The 25532-nt window shown below is 38.9% G+C and overlaps 1 protein-coding gene across 4 annotated transcripts; it reads right to left on the bottom strand.

Annotated features, from left to right (window-relative positions):
• Positions 1 to 663: 663 nt before the first annotated feature.
• On the bottom strand, positions 664 to 23981 carry Clcc1 (chloride channel CLIC like 1). Of its 4 annotated transcripts, none has more exons than XR_010049444.1 (11): positions 19370 to 19507; positions 18599 to 18700; positions 13406 to 13513; positions 9325 to 9546; positions 8951 to 9091; positions 7939 to 8032; positions 6372 to 6469; positions 5996 to 6142; positions 3743 to 4084; positions 2678 to 2934; positions 664 to 987 (listed from the first exon to the last, which is right to left on the bottom strand). XR_010049444.1 is itself a non-coding variant. In XM_005007837.3 (11 exons), exons 2-11 carry the CDS (start codon positions 19496 to 19498, stop codon positions 2728 to 2730), a joined length of 1590 nt encoding a protein of 529 aa, XP_005007894.1. In that variant the 5' UTR covers positions 19499 to 19507; positions 23854 to 23981; the 3' UTR covers positions 664 to 2727. The 4 variants fall into 4 exon arrangements, 3 of the variants coding, with proteins under 3 accessions (XP_005007894.1, XP_005007895.1, XP_063111420.1); XM_005007837.3 differs by adding an exon at positions 23854 to 23981 and having other exon boundaries at positions 664 to 2934; XM_005007838.4 differs by adding an exon at positions 23777 to 23848 and having other exon boundaries at positions 664 to 2934.
• Between the last annotated feature and the right edge of the window lie 1551 nt (positions 23982 to 25532).

Raw genomic sequence — 25532 nt, forward strand, 5'->3', positions numbered from 1 at the left:
AGGCTAGGACATCAGTTCGGCTTCATCCCATACACTGAAGGTAGTTTACAAGGGTTCTGAACAGGAGATTAGGAAGTGCATGTGTAAGACAGACCACAGGGAAGGAACAGAAGCAGGGCCTGGATGAGGCAAAATCAGAACACAAACATCTGCACAGGAACAAACGCAAGCTTGTTCAGCTCTGGTTGATTCCAAGTCTGCAAAGCACAGGTGGAGCCTGGTTCTCTCTCAAAAAGTAATTCAGATGATTCTGATAGGAAAAAGTGAGACCTGCTCCTCTAAACAGTGTTTTAAAAAAAGTTACACATGTACAGCCTGGAAATATACTAAGAGCACTGCAAAAAACAGATGCTGCTTTAAGATTAAATTTTTAAAAATCACAAAAATTTTGTCAAAAGCACACGTTAAAACCAGGATAACATTGTTTCAGACAGGGTGCCATACCATTATTTTAAAAACTGCAAATAGCCGGGCATGGTGGTGCACACCTGTAAGACCAACCAGCACCTGAGACTCGGGAAGATCGCTGCAAGATCAAGGGCAGCCCAACCTACACAGCAAAGCCCTGGCTCAAGGGGAAAAAAACACATATATATTTATATAAAACTGCATGTTTTGTGGTGCTTTTTCTTACAAGAAAACTCAAAGACACCATAACCACAATGATGTAAAAGTAAATGTTTATTTGGTGTACAGTGGTTCTTAGTTCCCATAAACATTCAACACTGTCCATTCTATTTAAAAAAGGCTTTTAACAGCTATTTGTTCCCATTCTGATTTTCTCAAAACCTTTTTATACAATGAGCCTTAATTTTAGTGGCAAGGATGACCAGTCAGCAAACAAGCTCTATCTCTCTTCTGAGTAAGTGGCTTTGATAGGTTCAGTTTGCTTTAATCAGGTCTTCCCTGACCTGCTGCAGTCTTTCAGCAGCGGTGACATGCTGCCTCACTAAGTTGCTAAGGTAGGTTCCATCCCCAAATGGTTATCTGTAATGAAAGGATACAAAGATGAAATTTTAACTGTTTTAAAAAGGGTTCATTTGAGGACTGAAAGCAGTCAAAAGTGCAAGAAGCATTCCTCTCCCCTCGCAGTAACTGTTCACCTAGGCATTGGCTTCTCTTCAGAGCCACATCACAGCTGACAGGAAAAGTCCACCCAGAGCAGTACAAGTCCGGCCTCTGAGGACTACACAGATGTTCACAGATCTCTAAACTGCAGGCATCATTTCCCTCACCCATTTGTTACATGCCTGCTCTGTGCTAATGTTAAAATCTTTTTGTATTTCTTCCATGAAAATGATTACCGTTCAGATGCAATACTAAATAGGTTTACAGTATTAAATTAGAAAATAATATCAATAGGTAAAATTGTTTCAGTCACCTAATACTTCTGGAGCCAAATAGGGATATTCCATTCTGCATTTCATGCTGAAAATATCTAAAAGCACCTACTTTGAGAAATGCCTGCTTGAAATTTAAGACTGTATTCTTGACAGATAGCATTTCTAGAAATTGGCTGCATATAACTCCTAGTATGAATATGGTTAAAACAAAGGACAACTGAATGTATGTAGTCTGCTAGCTAAGGACATTTGCAAAATTTATAAAGTGCTTTTTATCAAACTCACGACCTCGTGCTTGCCAGGCAGGCACTTACACCACTGAGCTAAATCCCCAGCCCAAAGTGCTTTAAGAAAGATTTAAAATGAAGATTTTTTTTGAGACAGGATTTCACTATGTAGTCAGGCTGGCCTCGTAGCAATCCTCCTGCCTCAGCATCCCCAAGAATGCTTTTTCAAATTAGGGGAACTAGCCAGGTGTGATGGAATACACCTATAATCCCACTACCTAGGAGGTGAGGCAGGATGATGAGCTCGTGGCCGGGTTAAGTAGGATACACAGCAAGTTCCAGGCCAGCCAGCCTATGCTACAGAGCAACACCCTGCCTCAAAACTATGAAACCAGGAAACCAGATTTTAAATGTTAAATGAAAAACTTTGATTTACCTATTACAGTAATGAAAACACCCTATTCTGTTTTCCTTATCAGAATGTTCTCTAGGTCAGATCTATAAAAATTCGATTATCACATAGCCAAGACAATATGCTCTGTCATAAATAGGCTACAGTAATACCTAACAGTGCCAATTGCTAGGTTTCTGAGCAAGAAGAAAAACAGATTTTACAAAGCCTGTAAGATTCATTGAGCAGAAAGAATATAGCCCTTCTCAAAAGTGTTCTGACAGTGTAAAACAGGCTTATGGATATAGCAAGCTGTGCTCGTGTAAATTCCTACGCTGATCTTCATTTCTGTACCACACAAAGGTGTAAGAAGCAGGGCCAATCACAGCCACAGCAGCGAGGAGACCAGGAGGCCACACGGATCTGTGCCGGCCCATGCAGAGAAAAACGGGTGTCAGCGGGACGGACACTGTGGCACGGCTACTGGCTAAGGGGTTATTCTGTGAGCTAAAACAGGTGTTACAGGACTCTACTAGGGAATGCACACTGCCTGCAAACGAAGTTTCTTCTTCAGTGTCTCCTAATTCAGTCACCTTAATTATCCAAATATATACTTGCCAGAATATTCATTTTTAAAAATATGGGTAAATTGGCACCTTTGTAGCAAATACCACAATATATGTAGGGAAGAGTGAATAAACTTGTTAAGAATATACTTTACAAAACTCAAAAGAAGACACCGGAGCTGTGGCCCACATCCGTTGCTCTAGCCACAGGGGCTGCTCACAGGATCCCTTCCATGTGCTGCACTGCAGACAGTGTCCTCCTGGGGGCGGCCTCCAGCTTTGCTCTCCAGCAGGGTCTCTTCCAGGCCAGGTGAGCCTTCAGGGGCCCCTGCAGCGGCAGACTGGCTGCTTTCTCCTGCCATCTCAACAATCTCTCTGGGCTTTGTATCCAGAAGAGGTGACTTATTCTACAAAGTACAGAATTACATTTTTACTACTTAAATAGCATAATATAAAGGTTTAATAATCAACGTATCTAACAAGTTCTATTGTAGCAAGCTGCAAGCACTTTCAAACCCTGGTTTCAGTGCTGGGTTATAATTATAAAAGCCTCACAGAACTGTAGACCGAGGGAGTGTGGACATCATAGGTGGTCTAGTGACGAAGGTTAGGAGGGGTCAAGAGGACTGGTCACCAGTATCAGACACACAGAGGAAAAGCATTCTAGAATGTTTACTTTTAGAACTCTACAACAAGAGATTTTACAATTTCCCAGATTATATTGTGCTCATATAAACTGTCAAAAGGTTTACAGTTGGAATTGAAAACTCTAAATGACAATATCAAACCCTTTCTCGAAACATAAATGAAAATGCTCCATTTTTTAAAAATAACCAAATAACGAATCTCCTCACCACTCTGGAGGTGAAAGCACAGTCTAACCAGCCAGTGATGGCGGAGCTGGGAAAGCCAGGCCTGATCCCTGCCAGTCGTTCTCACTAGCAGGGCCGGCAGAGCCCCACTGCATCCCCAACATGCCGGGCTTTCAGTGAAGCCTCTTCTCCACCACTGTATTTAGCATAAAAATTAAATGTCATTGTATTTCTGAAGAAACTGAACTTCTGACCAAGAGGAGGAAGAGACAGCAACTAAGTATACCACCAGTGACGTGATTAATAGTGAAGGGTAAAGAGTAAAAACAATCAAAAGCTCTAGAAGTAAGAAGCATTTAGGCCTAGCATGAAGGGACAGCAAAGTAAACAGATGCTGACTTACACTGGGTACCACCTTGGGATGCTCTTGTGCCTCTGTGTCTGGTAAATCAAATGCCCGGAGCACTTCAGGGCTCTTGTTGCCACTCTGAAATCTCAAGTCAACATCTCTCTCCCTCAAAACATCTCTTCTACACTCACGAGTCTTGTCATAAGGGCCTTGCTCAATGGAGCCAGCACGGCCCCTGTAATACAAATCTGCATCACCTGCTCCGCCAAGGTGTCTATCATCGATTGCATTCTGCCATCTTCTACCACCTGGCTCCAGTCTCCGGGGAGGGTCTCTCTCAGGACCACCTAAATGTCTCATCACACTGACTGACCTTCCAGCACCATAGCAGAAACTCTGTAAGGAAAAGAAACACATTTCTGAGGACTTTATGGCCGATTTATAATGGAGTTAGGAGGTATTTTATTCAGTATGCCAACAATATCTATCATTTACAGACATCAACATGTTCCTTTCAGTTTTTTCACTAGAGACCTTTCATATAGGCCACCGTGGCCAATAACACTGAATAAATCACTCAGTATTAAGTAGACATTTTAATCAGCTAGACATTCTGATTGATTTATATAAGGGCAGAATGAGGCCTAGAAATTTAAATTAGAAAGTGCTAATTGATAATTATTGTATGTTCCTGTATTCATACCAAAGAAAGTAAATGCCAAAAATTATTTAAAACTGTATGTCATAATGTAACTACTCTCCACTAGATTTACTTTTTTACAAATACACCTAAAATTCACCTGTTTCCCATTCACATCTCATGGGATAAACTAAGCAGCAGTTCTCAAGGGGGCCCTTGAGAGAACTGCTGAGACTCTGTCATGACATCTTTGCAGTCAAAACCTTGCACAGTATAAACTCATCATCCGTCTTCCACTCCCTCCCTGAGTGCACGGTGGAGTGATTCAGGGGCAGGGCTAAGATCCACTCTCGGACAGCTCCTGGGATGTGGTTTGTGTGCACTTCTGATTTCACATTTCCTGTTTTAATTCCAAGTAATATGATAAATATCAATAAATACAACCCCACAAACAGAAGCTCTCTGTAGCCTTCTATTTTTAAGAATACATACTTGGGAGGCCAAGGCAAGCAGATTATTTGAGCCTACGAGTTCAAGGCCAGCCTGAGCAACACAGTAACACCTTGTCTCTTTAAGAAGGAAAAAAAGAAATAAACAAAGAAAGATGGGCAAGAGTCCTAGGAATACAAAGTAGAAAATCTCTGTATAGAGATACACTCTGACAACAGAAGCAACTAAAGTCAGGAGTATAACTTTCTTAAGAAAGCAGATGAAACAAAAAACTATGCAGCTTTTCATCACAATTTGAGACTAAACTACTACTACAGAATTAATGTCACCTAACAAAACCAAACCTCAAAGTCACTGGATCCTGTAATCACAAACAAAAGACAAAACCAAAGAAAAGGACACTTGCAAGGTGAATGAGGCCTAGTGAATTCTCTACCCTGAGGGAGAATTTGTCATGGCAGATCTGAGTTCTTTATTTTTTGTTTTGTGACAAACACTTCTTTGAATACTGAAAGTCAACAACAAAAAAGCTGCACAGACCACGGGTAAATACTGAACAATGTTCTTCTTAGTAAATGCCTGCTTCTAGATCCCCCGTTTCTTTTTCTTTTCGGTACTGGGGATCAAACTCATAATGGCGTGCTTGCAAGGCAGGCACTTATGCCACTGAATCCCCAGCCCCCCACCAACTGTTTCTTAGCACACCCCGCTTCTTCTATATCCCTTTCTGAATCTGTTCAAGCTAATGCCTTTCCCTTTCCAGGGCTCCAAGCAGGCTCCAGTTCTCAAAGATGAGTAATCAACTGACTTCTGGTAAATTAATACCAAATATTACACATCCTGAATTAATACTCACCAAATCTAAAATTATCTGTTTCCTTTTGTAAGAATCCTTTTGGTTTGTATCTTGTACTGAGTAATCACTTTGAAGATAAGTTTAATAACTATTGTTACTCTCTTACTATTTGGTTATGAAAATTTGTTTTATTTTTCATAAAATAAGAAAAACACTTAAGTTATTCTGAGCCACTGCTGTGACATCCACAGATGAGATGCACTTCCTTGATTACAGAAATATACATGGAAGTATAAATATTACTTGAAAGTCACTTTCTTGTAGCAGTAAGCATGATTTACCATGATAGGCAACAGCAAAGAAACCCAGTAATTTGAGAACTGCCTTTCTTTCTGTTAATCAATGGTGCTAGCATACTAACCAAGACAGCCAGTGCCAAAATTATCAGCACAGGAATCTGAAGTAACACTGGGATCTCCTTCATGAGCGCTTTAATAAATTCACCAGTTCCTTTTCCAATGTGCTTTAATGGTTCTGTTACAAAGTTGGTGTATGTCACTGCCAGTGCCTAAAAGAAAAGATAGAAGTTATTTAATTTTTTTCCTCAAAGGACTGAGACAAAAAGAATAAGCCCAAAGTTAGTGCGTATTGAAGCTGAAATTACAAAAATCACTGTGCAATGGAATTTTCTATGACAGAGATCAGTAAAACAACTCTTAAAAACACAAACTTCTTATAAATGCAAAGAATTTTTAATACACTGCATATAAGTAATTTTTACAAAATACATTCTATACCTTTGTTGGTGGAACCAACCAAACAGGGTTGACTAATAAGAGCTCATAGTATTTTTGGCATGGGTCATCCTTATAGGTCCATGAACTTCTGAACCATTCTATTTAGAGAAACAGACAGACAAAACACTGAATCATTCTTTTAAGTTGCATTTCATTCCCAAATAATATAATTTTGGTTTTTTGATCCTTCTTGCCTATCCCCCAGTCATTTAATTGTTTTAAATTTTAAATATACATGTTGATTAAAAATTTTTAATCATACGTCCAAAATAATTACCCACCTTACAGAGACAAAAAGATTTTACTTTGTAAGGATTTCTGAAAGGTAAATAATTAAAAGTAGTTTTTTATACACACAAATAAGTAACAAGCAAAAAACTGGAGAGATCTGAATAAGATTAGTGAGTTGTATCCAAATTACTATTCTGGCTCTCATGTTGTACTACGATGGCTTTGTAAGATATGATCACTGGAGGAAATGGATAAAAGGTTGATAGGCTCTATTTCTTGTAATTCCCTGGCAATCTACAACTCCACACTTCAATTTTAAAAGTCAGCTTTTTATTATTTTTACGAAATAAAATGGAATACTAATTCTTTCAACTTTTCTATAGCGTTCTGCTATCTCCTGAACCCAAAAAGTAAAGCTAAATTGATGGAGTTCTCACAAATGTTTTTTAAAAACTTTAATTTTAAAACACAATTTACAAGCCTGGAGATTTAGCCCAGTGGCATAAATGCCTGCCTGGCAAACGTGAGGTCATGAGTTTGATTCCTGGTACAAAAGAAAAAAAAAAACACAATTTATAGAATCTACTGAAATTCTATTGTGTGTATGTCATTATGGGCTTGTCTTTATAAAGTGCCTTTGAACATTATACATTTCCCAAAGCTAAATATAGATAGATAATTAAAGACAATCAACCATACTGAAAATGCTTATAAAATCTGTAAGAATAAAAAGTTTATTATTTTATAATTTTTTTATTGTTAAAAAAAATTAAGGGCCTGGGATTTAGCTCACTCACTCGCCTGGTGAGTACAAAGTCATTAATCAATCTCCCATACCCCCCCCCAAAACATTTTGTTTACCAAATGTGTAACACAAGACTTCATAAGTCAGTATGAGATCAAGGCTAGGGCGGCTCTTAGCTTGTATACACACTCATTCAATCCTCTAGTAAGATTCTGTTGAGGACCCAGAGAGTATCAGGCACTGTGGCAAGGACCAAGGAAGCGAGTGAGCATAACAGGACTCTACAGGAGTCCTGCCCTCCATCAGAGCAACACACACACAGTTTCTATTCCTCCCTGTGACTTTACATGAACCTAAAACGTCACTACTTTACATCTAAACTCCTCTTGCTACAGGTCTCTTTTTTAAAGATAGCCTGCCACATGCTGGGATTATAGGTACAAGCTGCTACCTCAGCTATATATTCTTCTTGTATTAACGCTTCAGTAATGGGAGGCCTCCTCTGGCATTTCATTATGTTTTCTGTGATAACTATTTCCTCTCATTCTCAGAATTCTATTAAAAATAGGAACAAATGAACAAACGCCTTACCCCAGAGACTGCCAGTCCAATCCATCTTCTCTGCACATGCATTTCCTAATGGCTCCATCTTGGCAATTTCAGCCTGATGCTGTGCAAAAGCTAGCTGAACAACACCAGAAAGGAACCATGAGAGGCTGTGACCATGAAAGCTAGCTCACACATCAAAATACCTCAGTGCAATGTGCCTTTTCCATTTCTCCAAACCAGGCTGTTCCATTGTTTTTATTTTATTTATTTTTATTTGCTTGGTTTTCTGAGACAGGATCTCACTGTGGAATTCAGACTAGCCTTGAACTCAACTCACTATATAGCACAGGCTGGACTGGAACTCAGGCAATCCTCCTGCCTCAGCTTTCTAAGTGCTGGTATTATAGGCAAATGCCACCATATCCTGCTCTAATTTTAAAATAATTAAAAATTAGAAAAAAGATTAGACAAAATGTCAAAACATTGACATGAATTACTCATAGGTAATAAAATAATAGGTGAATTTTTAAAATTACTTAGGTCATTTCCAAACTCTATACTGTGAACATTTTTTTAATGGTGCTACGGATTGAGCCCCACACCTTACTCAGGCCAGGCCAGCACACACTACCACTGCTCTGCATCCTCACCCCCGAACGTACCCCTTAATATTCAAAAACAGCCTAACTTTTAAAAATTGACATTCTGACATCATTTGTAATAAGGACATCATTTGAAAAAGGACATACTCCAAATTCTTCAGAGTTCTTAAGTAGGTTTAAAATGTGTCCCCTTAGCTCTGTGTTAATCTGGTTGCCCATATGCTACCCAGCAGGAGGAACTGGTTATCAGAATCAGGACTACACTTTTCCCTATAATGGTTGAGGACCCAAAAAACCATACACAGCTAAAAATTGCCAATTTAATACCTTCCCCCTGACCACCTCCAAACACTGCCCTCTTCCCACAGCAGAAGCCAGACTGCTGTAAGTACAGTCTTCTTTTACTATGAGTTTGCATTTAACGATTTTTAAACTCTGCACCTATTTAATACCTTATATAAATACATCCAATTCCATCCCACACTGAAGACGAAACTGATGATAAAAACACGTCTCAACTGGGTGTACCAACGCACACGTGTCCACAGCTCAGTAGCCACTAACATCACCACGCAGAGCAGACACAGCAGCACCTGCAGAACAGAAGCTGGAGTCAGGATCACCACGAAGCTGCCCTCCCACCAGAAAGGGTACTGATCCATAAAACCAAAAGAACTGGAACCAAAATCATTTGCCCAGGTTTGCTGCTGGTTCATTATTCTGGTGAGTGACAAAGTACAGGTTCTTAACGTAATAATTATGACAGCATTTGGAAAATATTTTTTTAAAAAGGAAACTTAATCATGTCACCCTGAGCCCATCTTACCATCAACACGCTGTGTGAATCCACTCCAAAGGCATCTTCAAATTGCCACTTCCATGTTTCAAAATCATGAAGCTTAAAGTTAATCAAAATCTCACTCAGAGCATCATCTAGGGCTCCTGGTTTCCAGTCTTCTCCACCGAGGAACCTCTGTATTTCCAGTAATGTTTGTCTTTTAAGGATAATCTCAGCATCATAGTGCATATCACCTTTGTTTTCATTAGGCTGAATTAAATTTCCCCCAAACAACAGAAAAAAAATTGATTACATTACTCATTGGAAAATGAAGAAAAAAGCCAGTTTGGAACACAATATATAATTAATTTGCATGATTCCCGAAGCCACACACACAAAAATAACAACTATAATTAGTCTACAGCATTTCACACATATAGTAACATCCACCTCTGTCTTAAACGCCAATGTGAAAGCCAAATACATGTGAAAAGTGTTTGAAAACATTTCTCCGTAAGATACTGTACATTTTGTACTGTAAAACACAGTTGATGTCCTTTATTTGCAGCACTTCTGTTCTACAAAGTCACTTAACATACTAACTAGCAAGTACTTAACTGTTACTCCTAAAGGAAACACAAGGTTGAGGCCCTATGAAATGCTCATCAGCCAATTAATATGTAACTGTTTCATGTGTGTTCTCACAGCACCTTGTATTCTATTGTTCCACTGAACACAGAGCTAACAGTCCTGAAATTCCAGTCTGAATGAATCTTAACATACATTTGCTTTCACAGTACATTTGGGGGAAATTCAAACAACGAAATTACCTGCCCTCCACAAACGTCACCTCTAAACAGCCCCCGCTAACTGCAGCAGTGAGCAGTACTATAGCTGAAACAAGAAGACAAGACCGTTTGCCTTCTTTCACCTCAGCTGGGAACAGGCATATCTAAGCAATTCAAATGGTCTGCACTCTGCACATGTCCAAGAATGACCACAAAATTGCTTCAAATTTTTATTTTGGGGTCAAAAAGAAATTTTAGTGAATAGGTAAATTCATAAATATGGAAACTGCCGACAATGAGGAACAACTATGTATCTTTATGATTCAGTTTATGACTTTCCATTTGCTGGCACAATTTTGTGATAGCTTAAAATTCTTAATAGTTTAAAAATAAAAGGGATCTCAAAGAGGCAAAATAATAATTTCTTTAAAATACACAATATTTATAACCATCTTTATTAGTGTGAGATCAGCTTAGCAGAATCAGTGTAAACATTATTTTACATCTATTTGTTGGCTGATATAGGCTATACTTCAGATGTAAATATCCCCCAAAGGTCCATGTGCTAAAGGCCTGGACTCAGTGGAGACAATGAAATTTCTAGGAGGAGAGGTCCAGAGGGAAGAAGTTAGGTCACTGGAGGGTGCAGCCTTGAAGGATTATGGGTCCTTAGCCCCTTCTCTTTCCTTTTTGCTTCCTGGCCATAAGATGAGCTGTTTGCTCCCCAACAGGCTTCCAGCTATCAAATACCATCTGGGATACCTACCAAAGACCAAACCAACAGTCTGTCCAACCTTGAACTCCAACCAAAACTGGAAGTCAAACCTTTTCCCTTTATGTTTACTGTCTCAGCTATTTCATTATAGTGACAGCAAGCTAACAAAACAAGATTCCTTTTTCTTTTACAAGAGTAAATACAGATAAAGCGAACAAAATTTCACAAACCAAAATACTGTATCATCAGAGAACTTGTTAAAAAGTCATCACTGATTATTCACCCGCCCTCTTGGTAAGCGCCTGCGGCATGGACCAGGAGGAGAACAGAGCTCCCGAGATCCAGCCATGGTGGGACTCAAGCAGCTTATTCACCTGCCCTCTTGGTAAGCACCACGGCTGGGCCTGGAGGAGAACCATTACCTGTGAGCCTACTGCCACGCGGGCTGAAAATCAAGCACCCCCCCCCCTCATAGCTACTGGGGATAGATGTCTCAACATCTCTTGGGAGTATGACCATATGCAGTATAACAAATATGGGGGATTTCCTTCTATCTTCTGTTCAAAGGCATAGGTTGTTTTCACTGTGTTGTTAAGTTTCTTTTGCTCTATTCAATATTCTCAATTGGTTTTATAATGTTCTATTTTTGGTTTGATTTTGCTATACCTAATTGACTGGACAATTATTGTGAAGTGAAAGAGATATACCATAGTACACATTACTACTGTTCCAGTATCCTACTGTGAAATCCTGTACCAATTTCACTGCATTGTCTCAACTGGCTTTGTTCTGTCTTGTCCTGTTGCATTTTTACTACTTTCAAAAAAAAAAAAAAATCTGATGGCAGGAACAGCTATTTCAAAGATAGCAAGATATATTATGGTAGCAGTTATGGATTTACTATAGGCTTGTTTTGAAGTCCTTTATTGCATTCATTGTCTTGTTTTTATTGTTTCTATTTTATTCTATTCTCTTCTGTTTGATTTTTACTATGATGCAGTTATCTGCCCCTATTTTGAAGACATCAAAAGGCATTGTGATAACTATTGTTGATTTCATGTTTTGAAGTTCTGTGTCTCTTACACTGATTTGTTTTGATTGGTTTTATTCTGTTTTATCCTCTTTAAAAGAAAAAAGAAAAGAAACACAGAGACCGTATGGCTAAGGTTTAATGAAATGGGGAGTTCTCAGTGCAAGTTGGATAATAGGCTAGTGCCAGATCACATAAAAAGCTTGAAGTTTTAAATTTAAAGGGCTGAGAGAAGAGAAATAAATAAAAATTATCAATTTAGATAATTGCTGATTTGGTAAAACTATGCTTCAGAAATGTAGGAGAAGTTAAAGTATTTCTGCATAAATCAAAGCTAAAGGAAAAATAAAAAGTCATCACTGATAAATATTAACTTTCTTTTAAAATCAGGAACTAAGTATTTTAAAGCATCTCCATCTTTAATAGTTTATGGTTCCATCTATTTCTTTTTCTAGGCTCTAGTTCATCCTGCACACAGCTGTTAAGATTCAAGTTAGAGGGTGTACAAATGAGAACATCTGCTTCTACATTTCTAAAAGGGAGTGAGCTTATGAACTGACACATCTAACACACTTTTCCCTTTTAACCTCTTCTTAATGAACTGGAGGACAGCTCAGGTTGGCCAGCCAGCCCCGTCCTGATACAATGGCCTTTCATTTTCAGCAATCTGCCTGTGATCAACTGTAGTGACTGGAGCTAATGACCAAACCAAAACAAAGTCTGGTCTCTGATTCTCTAGACTCATTTAGTGGTGTACACAATAAAAATCACCTATGTGCTTGAAAGTGAACTTTATAAACGTTATAAGTTATAAAATTCTAAGCTTTCTTGGTATTTTGACTCAAGTGAAAACAGAGACCCTAAAGAGTAGAAATTAGGGGCTGAGGGTACAGCTCAGTAGTAAAACTCTTGCCTAGCATGTGTAAGGTCCTGGGTTTGATCCTAGTGCTGCCAAAAAAAGATTCGTAACTTGCATATGATACGTAATTCTACATTATGTATTATTTGCCACAATAAATAATGCGAAAAAACTATGTAAAATGTTTTTCTTGGCTGAGCACAGTGGTGCATGCCTGTAAATCCCAACTACTGAGGAGAGCAATGCAGTAAGATCACAAGCTGCAGGCCAGCCTAAGCAACTTCTCTCAAAATAAAAAACAAAAGCTCAGCAGTAGAAAACCTGCCTAGCATGCATAAGTCCCTGGGTTCAATTCCCCAGTACCACAAAATAAACAAACAAATACAAGTACATTTTTCTTTTCTTTCCCATGTAATGAGTGTATACCATATGACTAAAAAAGTATGAAACTAGTAGAAAGTAGTGAGGACAGAATCATCACCTACTCTGTCCCCTCAATTAGTGGTCCTACAATGCAGTGAGGTGATTGAGTAAATCCCCAGAAATAGGGAAAGAAAACTGGTCTGCATTGCTTGCCTTCCAACAAGGCACTGCAAAGCAGGCTGGTACTTCGCACCTCGTAGGGAAAAAGATGAGTCAGATATTCCGTTAAAGCACAGTAACACTTAATCACTTCTTTATACAATTCCAAATTAATAACCACTACATTGATTAGTGTCACACCACCAAATACTTACAAGTCCAAGCTTTCCAGCTTCAATTAAAATCTTATTGAGGTATCTCCTAAAAACAGGATTACTCTGACTTTCATAGTCTTCTCTCTTTTTCTTTTCACACTCATCAATCTGTAATCACACAATAAATTCAACATTCATGAGTATTACATTTTAACATACGAGTTGAGTTTTTAATGTGGTGACCCCATCACAGTCAAAGTAAGCAGTTAGTTTTTTCTATCAAGCTTGTATGACATGTGATCAAACTATATGTGGAATTAAATACAAAAGAATTACAGTACAAGACATGTTGCCATTAATTCCCCTCTAAAAATTCTCCTTTGCCTTGAAAACACATTTATCCCATGGTTCTTGCCATTCTCTGAAGTAAGTTTGGAAGTCCTCTTCCTGAGTGTCTTTATGAGGCCTGATCAAAATTACAGTGACTGCTGCTCCCAAGTGCCACCCAGTAGACAGGCGGCCTTCTAAAGACTCCCGGTGCTCCTCATCCACCTCATTCACCAGATCTGGCACGATGCAACCTCCGGCTCTTCCTGAAAGTCAACACGATCATGAAAGGAAGACGTTCAAGACACCCACTGAGATCAGGTGGACTAAGGGGGCAGAAGTGCTCCTTGTGAATTCCATGCTGCCTTTGAATTCCATGCTGCGATCCTGGAGCTGCGTGAACCTTTGGTTTCTGTGACTTCTTACTGAAGGCTACAAAGGATCCTTGGACACCCTCACACATAGCAATGGAGACAGTGACCTTTGAGGATGTAGCTGTGATGTTCACCCCAGAAGAGTGGGACTTGCTGACTCCATCCCAAAAGAAGCTCTACAGAGGTGTGATGTGGGAAACATATATGAATATTAATGCTACAGAAAGAATATGGAATAACCAGAAAATTAATGAAGAGGACAAAAACTGCTCAAGAAGTCTAAGATATGATGAAGATAGTTATTTGAGAATTGAAGAGCAGCCATATAAATGTAATGAAAATGTGGATACCTGCAGAGATTTCCAGTCCTTTCAGAAGCATGAAATGAGGAAGACTGGAGAGAGACCCTGTCAATATGGGCAGTGTGGGGAGGACAGCTCTGATCTTAGTGAACAAACTCACCCTGGGCACAAAACACTTGTAGGTAAGAAAAATGAGAAAGCTTACACAACACCTAACAATTTTCAAATCCACAAGAGCAATAACAGTTCAAGGAGCTTATATGTACACAAATATTATGAGAATAAATCTATTTCTTTATACCATATTGAAAAAAATGTTAGAAAAGATGATGGTGAGAAATACCATATAACTGAAAAATGTGCAGAAACATTCCTTTATAGTAATTCTTTTAAAAAACATAAATTCACACTGGAAAGCAACTATATTTACGCAAGGTATGTGGGAAAGCCTACAGTACAGGCAGTAGCTGTCAAAGACATAAAAGGATTCACACTGGGGAGAAACACCATGCGTGCAACAAATGTGGGAAAGCATTCAGTACAGCTTCTGCTTGTAAAGCACATGGTAGAATTCACACTGGGAGAAATCCTATGTATGCAACAAAAGTGGGAAAGCATTGAGTACATCTTCTGATTTTAAAGAACCTGATAGAATTCACAAGGGGGAAAAATCCTTTGTATGCAACTAATGTGGGAAATCTTTCCATCGAAGTGATAAACTTATTACACATGAAAGAATCCACACAGGAAAAACCCTATGTATGCAACAAATGTGGGAAAACATTCAGTACAGACTCTGATTGTAAAGCACGTGATAGAATTCACACTGGGGAGAAACAATATATATGTAAGCCATATGGGAAATCTTTCATTCAAAATGGTACCCTTATTATACATGAAAGAAATCACATGGGATAGAACCTCTATGGATACAAACAATGTGGCAAAGCATTCAGTATATAGAAGTGTTGAAAATAAACCCTATCTACGTAGATATTACAGATGTCTTTCAGCTATAGTAGCATCTTTTGCATATATAAAAGAATTCACTCTGCAAAAAAACTACGAATCTGAGAAATGAGAAAATGGATTTTTGATAAATTCTCACTTTATAAACACAAAATATCCACACGCGAAGAAACCCTATGAACATAAGGAATGTCAGAAAAACTTTCCACAACCAGAGATATTGTCACTACATGAGAAAATTCCCTCTGTGTAGTAATTCTATGAATTTAAACAATGTTGAATACCATTTAGTGCACAAAAGTGCCATCAAATAGAGGGATAATGCACACAATGAAGAAATCCTCTGTATGTAGGTCATGTGGAAAACATTTGCTGCAGTGTTTCCCTTTTGCAAGCATAAGATTCCCCTCATGCTGGGAGTAACTGCATGTGAGAAATATTTGGTAAAAGTTCAGTTGAAAGATGCTATTCTTCTGAGTGATACCATATTGTTTCCTTAGCCTATGTATGCAATGTGGGAAAGCATTTAGTATTCATGAATATTGTCAAATATGTTAAAATAATCATAGTTAAGTGAAATCTTACATATGTGACTATTTTGAAAATATTACAAACATTACTCATATAGAGGAGACCTATAAAGACACTATAAAATTATTACTGTCAACAAAGGTTCATAGAATTTTTTGCAAATACCCTCAGTTATCCTAAAATGTTTTATTTCTTTTTATTAATCACACAAAATATCTGATTTATTTGTCTTCACCTTAATAAAAATTTTTTTAAAAAAAGACACCCACTGAGGCAGCCACAACTGCACAATGAAGGCACTCATGAAACAGGACTTCCAAAACTGTCTCAGAAAGTGGCAAGAACCACGGAATAACTACATGTTCAAGGAGGGGAGGGTTATTACGAGGGGGACTAATAGCTGGCAATGTGTCTTCTAATGTAATGCTTGGATTTTTTAACTTAAATGCTCATCATATTTTTAACACATCTTGTATTTGTCAACTACATTACAGTGCAGAATTTGCCTGCTTCCCATGGACTCTTTGCAAAGAGCAGAAGTCAACAAATGAGGAACACAAGTCCAGTGGTTAGCCCTGACCTGGCTGTTTTTTCTGCTGCCTTTCAGCTTTTTAAAGCTGAGGATCACGCAACAAGGAAAGGGAGATCAGCAGCGCCTGCACCAATTCATCTCTTTGTAATTTCAAAGCAGAGGTTTAATGGAAGAAGGAAAGGAGAAAAGGGAGGGCAAATACAGAGGGGAGACAAAAAGACAGAGGATGAAACGAAGAACACTGCAAAGAACTTCCTGCACGTGCATATTAGCTTTGACCTATTTCTCTCAGTGAACCATCCAGGACTACACGGAATGCTCAAAAAGGCAAGATCTGTGGATTTTCCAGAGTCTCCTACAAATGGCAATCTTTCCATAAATTTCAGTACTTAATCTGCCCTGCCCCAGTGTTGGTAATTGAATTTAGGGCCTTGTGCATGTTAGACAAGTACTCTACCACTGATCTACATCCTCAGTCAGTTTTATGTTGAGACAGCATCTCACTAACTTACCCAGGCTAGTCTCAAAATCCTCCTGCTTCAGGCTCCTGAGTAGCATGAATTTACAGACACACACTACCACTGCCAACCATAATTCTTCATTAGAAAGAACAAACTTTTAAATTTAGTTCTACCACAGTGGTCAAACTGCTGAGTGAGAGTAGTAGATACTTTACAAATACTAAAATAGGCTTGTAATAATCAACTTAAACTTTTAAATGTGGGCCATGAGTTCAGTTGGTACTGAAAGGCCTCAACTGACAACATGACAATAATCAGGCAGTGCACACACAGACTTACCAGTCTGCAAAACTGTTTTTCAGGCTTTCAAGGCAAATTTGATAAACCAGTTCATTAAAAATCAATAAGTATATATATATATACTTTTCTTTTTTGGTACTGGAATTTAAACACAGGAATTGTACCAAGGCCTCTGTGTTGAATTTTATTGTGAGCTCCAGCCCCCCTTTTATCAATTTTGTTTTAAATTAATTTTACTAGTATATTTTAGATAAACATAAGATCACATTCATCATAGGGAATGTGCACCTTGAGTCTTGTATGTTGTGTCTTTTTTTCTTCAAATCTCCTCACTAAGTCACTCAGTGGTCCCTGCTGTCCTCCTGCCTCAGTCTCCCAGAATTACGGAATTTACAGGTCTGTGCCACCATACTTAGCTTATTTTTAAAAATTGAAAACGTCTTTTTTTTGGTTCATTATGGATTTGAGGGTGCCTTGAGTAGAACACTTGACTAGCGTATGCAAGGCATTCAGTTTTGATCCCCAGCACCACAAAAAAAAAAAAAAAAGGACTTAAGATTACACATATATGTATTTTACCACTCATAACTTTTACAATGTTTGAGCTAAAATCATAAAAAAGGCATTGCCGAATTTCTTACCGTGCAATCGAACTAGCTCGTTACACTACAAAACTAGAGCAAATGATATGCAGCGTTCCTTTGTTAGCATCTGGTAAGAAACACACGCAGGTGCTTATAGGCCTAAACTCGGGTACATCTGCATGTCAGTTAAGGAACTCTCCAGTCCTCAGGCTCTTCCCCCACCCCACCTTCCCTCAGCTACCAGCACTCACCCACTCTACCTCTCACAAGTCTCACTCTTGCCTCCTCCCTTCACCCGTCCAGGGTGTCTTCAGCACTGCTGGACCTTTTCGACTCCAAAAGCCTACGCAACTACCCTGCTCTCCCTCCTGGCCCGCCTGGCCCCGCGGTCAGCTCACTGCCTGCACAGCCTGCGGTGAGGGCCGCTCCCGGCGCCAGTGAAGCTGCTGACCCGTTAATAACCCTACTTCCTCAGTAGCCAACTGTTTTTAAAAGGCCGAAGTAAGAGAAGGAATGACCAGACACATACACTGAATTAACATTTTTTATATTTCTAGGAGTGACTTTTATGTTTAAAAACTACCACTACGCCAGTTTCTTCATGTGCAGCATTTATGCCTTGATTCTACCCTGCCCAGTGCTGTGCTACACGGCACGGAATAAAGATGAATAAAGTATTTTCCTTAGGCCAACAAGTCTAAAGTTTGGGAAGGGAATAATTACAATGTAACATGATAAATGTTATTTAAAAATACTATTAGAGTAGACCAAGACTAAAGCAACTAAAAAAAATTATAAATTTTACAGTATACAGAAATACATTACCAAAGACCCAACAACGTAACATAATAACATGAATGGAAAACACCTTACCTTATGAGTTAAAGAATCAAGTCTGCTGTAACATTCTGACATTTCCTCAGCACATGACAAGTCAGGACTGACATCTTTTTTCTCTGATATACCATATTTCACCTAAAACAAAGTAGAGAGATTTCTTTATAGTTCAGCTATAAAAATAATCTTCAGTTAATGAAGACTAAAATTCTGACTTCATCATTTTATGACTTGTCTCATTAAAGCTTCTCTTGTAGGGCTGAGACTAAAGCTCAGCGGCACAGGGCCTGCCTGACAAGCATAAGATCCTGAGTTTGATTCCGGTACCAAAAAAAAAGAATATAGCATATTCTTCTCTTATATTGAGCCACCAAAAAGTAAAAATCTCAAATGTAATGAAGAACTAACATCAAACTGGCTTACAGATTGATGGGTTTTACATTCAAATTCAAAACAAATAACCAAGTGGTTTGAAGTACTCTTAAGAATATTAGTAAGCATTCTGGGGCTGGGCTGTAGTGCAATGATAGGGTCCCAGGTTTGATCTCCACTACCATAAGAAAAAAAAAGAAATGTATTCTGCATAACTGCTCATCATTAATATACTGCTTTCATGACTCCATGTAAAATAATAAAAACAGTATTTTCATCACAAGACTAACACATCCCAGTTGTTTTTTTTTTTTTTTTTTTTTGTCTTTTTCCTTTTTATCGGTACCGGGGATCGAACTCACAACTGCCTGCTTACAAGGCAGGCACTTATGCCGCTGAGCTAAACCTCCAGCCCCCACATCCCACTTTTAACACCTGAGACTTTCTCATGGTTCCTGAAGCAGCGTCATAGTTGAGCATGTCTGTGGGATCGATCCATTCATCATCATGAGCATAGCTAGTGAGCAGCAGCAGACACTCGCAAAGGAGCAGGGAACACAGCATCCTGTAAGGCTAAAAAAATGGTAACAGCTATAATAAAAGATAACTATTTTTATAATACAAACTACTTCCTCCTAGTGTTGAGATCACACTTTTGTTTCATTTTTTGAGACAAGGTCTCACTATGTAGTCCAGGCTGTTTCTGAATTCACTATGTAGCCCAAGCAGGCTTTGATGTGAACAGCAATCTTCCTGCCTCAGCCTCCACCATACCAAGATAGTTTCTGCATAGTAACTAAAGAAGGAACATGAAATAAAAATAAAATGGCATCCATGTATAAAATACACATATATGTACAACATTCTCACTGAACCCAGCAACTTTATTAATTGGTATATGCCCAAGAGAAATAAAAATATATGTCCACACTAAAATTTGTATAGGAATGTTTATAGCCACACTTTTTCCAAACAGCCAAAAGAGTGGGGAGAAAAATTTCCATCAGTTAATGACTGGGAAAGTAAAATATGGTAAGCCATACAATAAATATTATTTAACCATAAAAAGGAAATACTGATACCATGTCACAACATGAACAAACCTTAAAAGTGTTACACTATGTAAGAAAAGCCAGTCACAGAAGACTATACAGCACATGATTCCATTCACACGAAATGTCTAGAATAGGTAAATTTATAGCAACAGAAAGTAGGTTAATGGGTGCTTAATGCTGTACACACAGGGATATAAAGGCATGGCAGCTAACAGGTACAAGTAATGAAAAATGTTCTAAAACTGTGGTAATGGTTGGACATAACTGTGTACACACTGACCACAGAGCCAGGCATGGCGGTGCACATCTGTAATTCTAACACTTTGGTGCCTGAGCAAGAGTCACCGTGAGTTTAGAGGCTGGCTAGGCTACCTAGTGAGTGCAAACCCAGCCTGAACCACCTAGCAAGATCTTGTCTCAAAAAACCAAAAAATCAAATATTAAAAACCACCAAATTTCACACTTTAATAACATTCCATAACATAATGTTGTGAAGTATTACCTGATTTTAAAACTAAGCCAATTAGGATGATTTGTAAAGAATGTAACTTAAAGCTCAATAAATTTGCTAACATATCACACACACACACACAAACACACACATACACACACACACACATATAATCAAAATTCTCTCCCTAGTTTAACAAATGGAAGAAAAACATGAAATTAAGATTCAGATGTGAAGAATGAATTTCAAAACCATTCAGGGAAAATAACCTGCTTCACCTAAGCCTCTGTGTAACATACTACACAATGCAAACGCCACTGGCCACATGTTGTGACTGAGTTCTTGAAATGTAGTAGCGGAAATGAGGGACTGATTTTATTTCTGAAATCGCTGCGTAACACTGGATATCACAAATGTAGAACATTTTCACTGGCACAGAAAGTTCTGTTAGACAGCCTACCTCATTTCTACCACATATAAGGTAAGGAATCTGCCTCCCTACAAATAAGGGAGCCCATAAATACACCAGGAGCCTTAAAAACACAAAAGTTACTCCAGTCAAAACCAAAGATTCCTCTGCTCCCTGGGTTTATTCTTCTAGCAAACACATGTTGAAAGAGTCTTTTATTGATTTGTCTCTTTCATTAACACAGAGGTTCCCAGCCCTTGCTATACAAGTGTCACCTTAGACACTTCTAAAACACCCAATGTTCTGGCCACGTCCTAGATCAACTAAGTCAGAATCGCTGAAGCTGGGGCCCAGGCATTGGGATTCTTAAAGCTCCACAAGTGATTCCAGTGTGCCTCCAAAGTTGAAAACCACAATACAGTACAATTACATAAACTCCATGGAAAGGTAACCTCTTACCCAAGTCTAAATCCACCCCTCCACTCACCTCTCCATCTCTCCAAGCCCAACATCCAGCTTAGTAGATGACAAATGAGTCGATAAATATTTGGTAACCAACAAATTCAAATGATCAAAGCCATAGCAAGGATCCAAAGGATTTTAGAGGTTTAAAGAATAAAGAAAGTTCATTTGATTAGGAAAACCTGAAAAGAGTCAATGGAGTGGGCTGGGGATTTAGCTCAGCGGCATAAGCGCCTGCCTTGCAAGCAGGCAGTCGTGAGTTCAATCCCCAGTACCAATTAAAAGGAAAAAGACAAAAAAAAGACAGAAGAACAGAGAGTCAGAGAAAGACAGAGAGACAGATAGTGACATTTTACAAGACTTTGTGGATGTTTATTTAACAAAAAAAATTTAAGAGGCATAAGATTCACATATTGTTATGGATTGAATTACATCACCCTCAAAATTTATATTTTGAATTGCTAATCTAAGACCTAGTAATATGAATGTATTTAGAGACAAGGTTTTTAAAGAATTAATTTAAGGGCCCAGGATATAGTTCAGCAGCACAACACCTGCTTGGCAAGCACAAGATCATGAGTTTAATTGCCAGTACAAAAAAACCCAAAAAAGTAAGTTAAAATGCTGTCAGTAGGGTAGACCCCAATCTATATGATTGACGTTCTACAAGGACATTTGGCCAGATAGATCAGAAGTAAAAGGATATGAAGACACAGGCCATGTACAAACTACAGCTTTGTCTTCTAGTCTCCAGAATTGTAAAAAATTAAAATCGTTGTTTAAGCTACCCAATCTGCAGCTCTTTATTATGGCAGTTCCAGCAAACTAATACAGTTTTCTTAAACATAGGACTAAAAAAGTCAACAAACTATAGACTTCTGATGTGTTGAGGAAGTTTGACTATAATGAGGCATAAAACAATGAACACAGGAATTGAACAAACTTTCTTTTTTTTTTATCTTTTTCCTTTTTATCGGTACCACGGATCGAACTCACAACTGCTTGCTTGCAAGGCAGGTGCTTATGCTGCTGAGCTAAATCCCCAGCCCCTGAACAAACTTTCTAAATCAACTCCTCGTAAATTTATTCCTTTTAAAATTTTTTCTAAAAATGTAAAAAACACATATATAGGTACATGTATATGTATATATAAATATATTAGGACCACTGTCAAACTCTTGAAACTTAGAAATACTGAATAACTGAGTACTTTACTGGAAGGAAAAACAGAATTAAGGTTAGGAACAGTCTTGAAAGAATTCACACTTCCAAAAAGACCTTGTAAATAAACCCGATGGAGTCTGAGATCCTGCATTTCTAACAAGCTTCTGCTACCACAACAGACCAGGTGTCCGCAGATCAAGCTAATGGCAAAGGATTACTTAAAAGTACCCATCCTGTGTAGATTTACGTTAATTTACTTTACAGTGAAACTGGTGGCACCTGTGTCACTTTATGACTTGTCACCGGTTACTGGACTCTTTCCCCCACTTTTCTACCACTCTTACCCATTTTTTCATCTGCCTGACTCTAGTACTAATAATACCAAAATTATACACAATGATCGCAGCGAATATTTTGTTGATGCACTGATTCATTTATCCTCACAAAAATCCTTGGAAGCTACTACTCATTCGAGTAACTTGGCTAAGGCCATGGGCTCATAAATTGTCGAAGAATGGAGGGAAGTGCTGAAAACTTTCTCAGAGACGATGGTATCTTAGTTGGGGAGGGAGTTTCTGGATCCACCTCTCCAGACAGGGAAAATTGAAAAGTGTTTTTGGAACAGGGGCCATTAGACTGAAGAGCTTTCAGAAAGATCTCCGGGGACTGCCAGCCACTAGTGGAAACTCAGCAAAACTCCGATTTTAACGAAGTTACACGTACAACGGGAAGATAGTAACTTTAACTTGAATAGCACCAAATTCTGTGCTTGTCTATCATGGCATATAAGTCAGGGCTGCAATTTCGTTCGCGCGTGTTCGTGTAGTTTCCTGGGGCCGTGGCTCTCAATCTTACAAGAATGTGTATTTCTAACAGGTTTGCAGATGACGACACTAATCTAGGAAACATACTTTTCATAGTCACTGTATTTGAGAAAACCTGAACTGATTTTCATCACCCATTATAAATAGAAAAACTTACGGTATTTAACTTTTTACAGTCAAATTAAACCTGGAGTTTTCAAATGTAAACTACAATTAAATATATACTATTCTGCTGTCTTGTTTGTTCAAATTTTGCCTGTTTTCAGAAATAACCAATACCAACAAAAAGCAACGTCCGCTTGGGGTCGCTGGGCTCCAGCAGTGCCTCCTCCCCGGCTCTGGCGGCGCGCGGATACCGAAAGGCGAGAAATCACTCCAGGCCCCAGGAGCCGCGCCCAGGAACGGCCGCCGCCTCCCCCGAGTTCCCGAACCCGCGGCCCTGGGCATGCACAAAGGCACCCGACCCCTCGGACTCACATCCCGAGTACCCCGCCCTCCTCTCCGGGAAGATCCCTAGCAGACGGGCAGGAAACCACTACTAGCCGCGCACTTACAGCTCTCCGGCGCGCGCAGGCCACTAGGGCCTGCAGATCGACTAGATCGGCCGGCGGCTGAACTCCCCGCCTACGCGTGCCGCTGATTGGTCCGCCGAAGGGGGCGGGGCCGGTCGGTGCCCTTGAGTTTCAAACCAGGGCCTTGCTTTTTATTTACGGAGAAACCATATCTGCAAGTGAAATGCAGTACCTAAAATGCATGTGAAGTGTATTCTGTAACTGTTGTTTTACAAATTCTAGTTTATAACATTTGCCAAAAAACCGTAAATTTATTTTGAGCTAATTTTTTTAAATGAGGTAATAAGGATAGGTCTTACTAGTAAGCATAATAGAGAACAGAATCCTAAAGTGAAGAGTCCGGGTAGTATAAACAGTTACTCTGGCTTTGTAAACCAAAAATAGAAACGATATTAACTCAAGGAAGAGACAAAAAGCCACACCATCAGTACCCAAAACTGAAATTCTTATTAAAACATTCCTTGACAATATAAACGCGTATTCACATGGTGTTACCACCTGCACCCGTTCAGTGTACTCCCACCCCACCCCCGGCCTTAGGTACTTCAGCATGTCCCCATTAAGTAATGCACGAGCAAGTGGGAATCTGCACACTTTAGATTCTGTTGCTGAAAATAGCATTCTTTCTTTTTTTCCTCTCTTTTTCTGGTATTGATGATTCGGCCTAGGGCATTTCCCTGAACTACATTCCCAGCGTTTTTGTTTGTTTTTTGGTTTTGTTTTGGTTTTGAGATGTCTTACTAAATTGCTAAATTGCCTTGGCTAGGCTCAAACTTATGATTCTCTTGCTTCAGCCTTCTAGAGTGCAGAGGTTGTTGAGGCATGCCACCAAAGCTGGCCAGAATAGTTTTTAAATTTTGTTTCTGTTATTAACTCCTGACCTTGCAATCTCCAAAAACCCTCCAGATAAGAGATGACAGAGTTTTATGGAGCTGTCAGATTCCTTTTTAAAACCTGTGTAATAGTCTGTTGTATATATGTACCATAGTTGTTTTAGGGTTCTCCTGGGGAACAGAACCAATTATATATATATATATATATATATATATATATAGTCATATCTTGGGAATATAGCTGCTTTGAAACTCGTTGAATGTGGTACTCAAAGCACTCTGACAAAAAAATTTTTGTCCCAGTATTTATTTCATACTGAATGCAAAAGTTAAAACTTATCACTATCCATTGCCTCAAAATTCACTTGTCTTTCCAACCAAAATAATTTGGTACTAGTGCCCCTGGAACCAATTAATGATGAGTACAGCGGCAACAGTGGATTTACCGAAGGTAGGAAGCCACTAGAGTCACTGGTGTAGGTGCACATTCAAAAGAATCTGGAATCTGGTATCCACTGGGAATGGCAGCAGCAAAAACACACCCATTCAAGAAGAGTCAAGCTGTGGGAACTCCCTTCCTCCTTTCCCCTTCACCCGGACCCCCACTACGGACAGTGCCACCAACATTTAAGGTGGGTCTTCCCCACTCAGTTTGCTGACACACATACCAGTGTCTGTAAGGATCTCTCAAATCTGGTCAAGTTAATAACCAAAATTAACCATCACAGCAGTTTATTCATTCATTGGGTCAGTTCTGCCTTTTAGCTCTTGTGAAATTGCCAGTTACCATGGATGTATGTAGAAATACTTATATGGGGATGACAGTGT

Source organism: Cavia porcellus, unplaced genomic scaffold, assembly GCF_034190915.1.
Source record: "Cavia porcellus strain 051 isolate PalLab524CR breed Dunkin Hartley unplaced genomic scaffold, mCavPor4.1 scaffold_1, whole genome shotgun sequence".
Taxonomy (NCBI): Eukaryota; Metazoa; Chordata; class Mammalia; order Rodentia; family Caviidae; genus Cavia; species Cavia porcellus.

Coding starts and splice junctions, on each gene's coding strand:
- Clcc1 (XM_005007837.3), bottom strand. CDS start 19,498: ATGCTGTGTTCCCTGCTCCTTTGCGAGTGTCTGCTGCTGCTCACTAGC. Junction 9,092..9,324: donor ATTCACACAGCGTGTTGATG/GTAAGATGGGCT, acceptor TCTGTTCTGCAG/GTGCTGCTGTGTCTGCTCTG. Junction 6,470..7,938: donor TTGGACTGGCAGTCTCTGGG/GTAAGGCGTTTG, acceptor TTCTCTAAATAG/AATGGTTCAGAAGTTCATGG.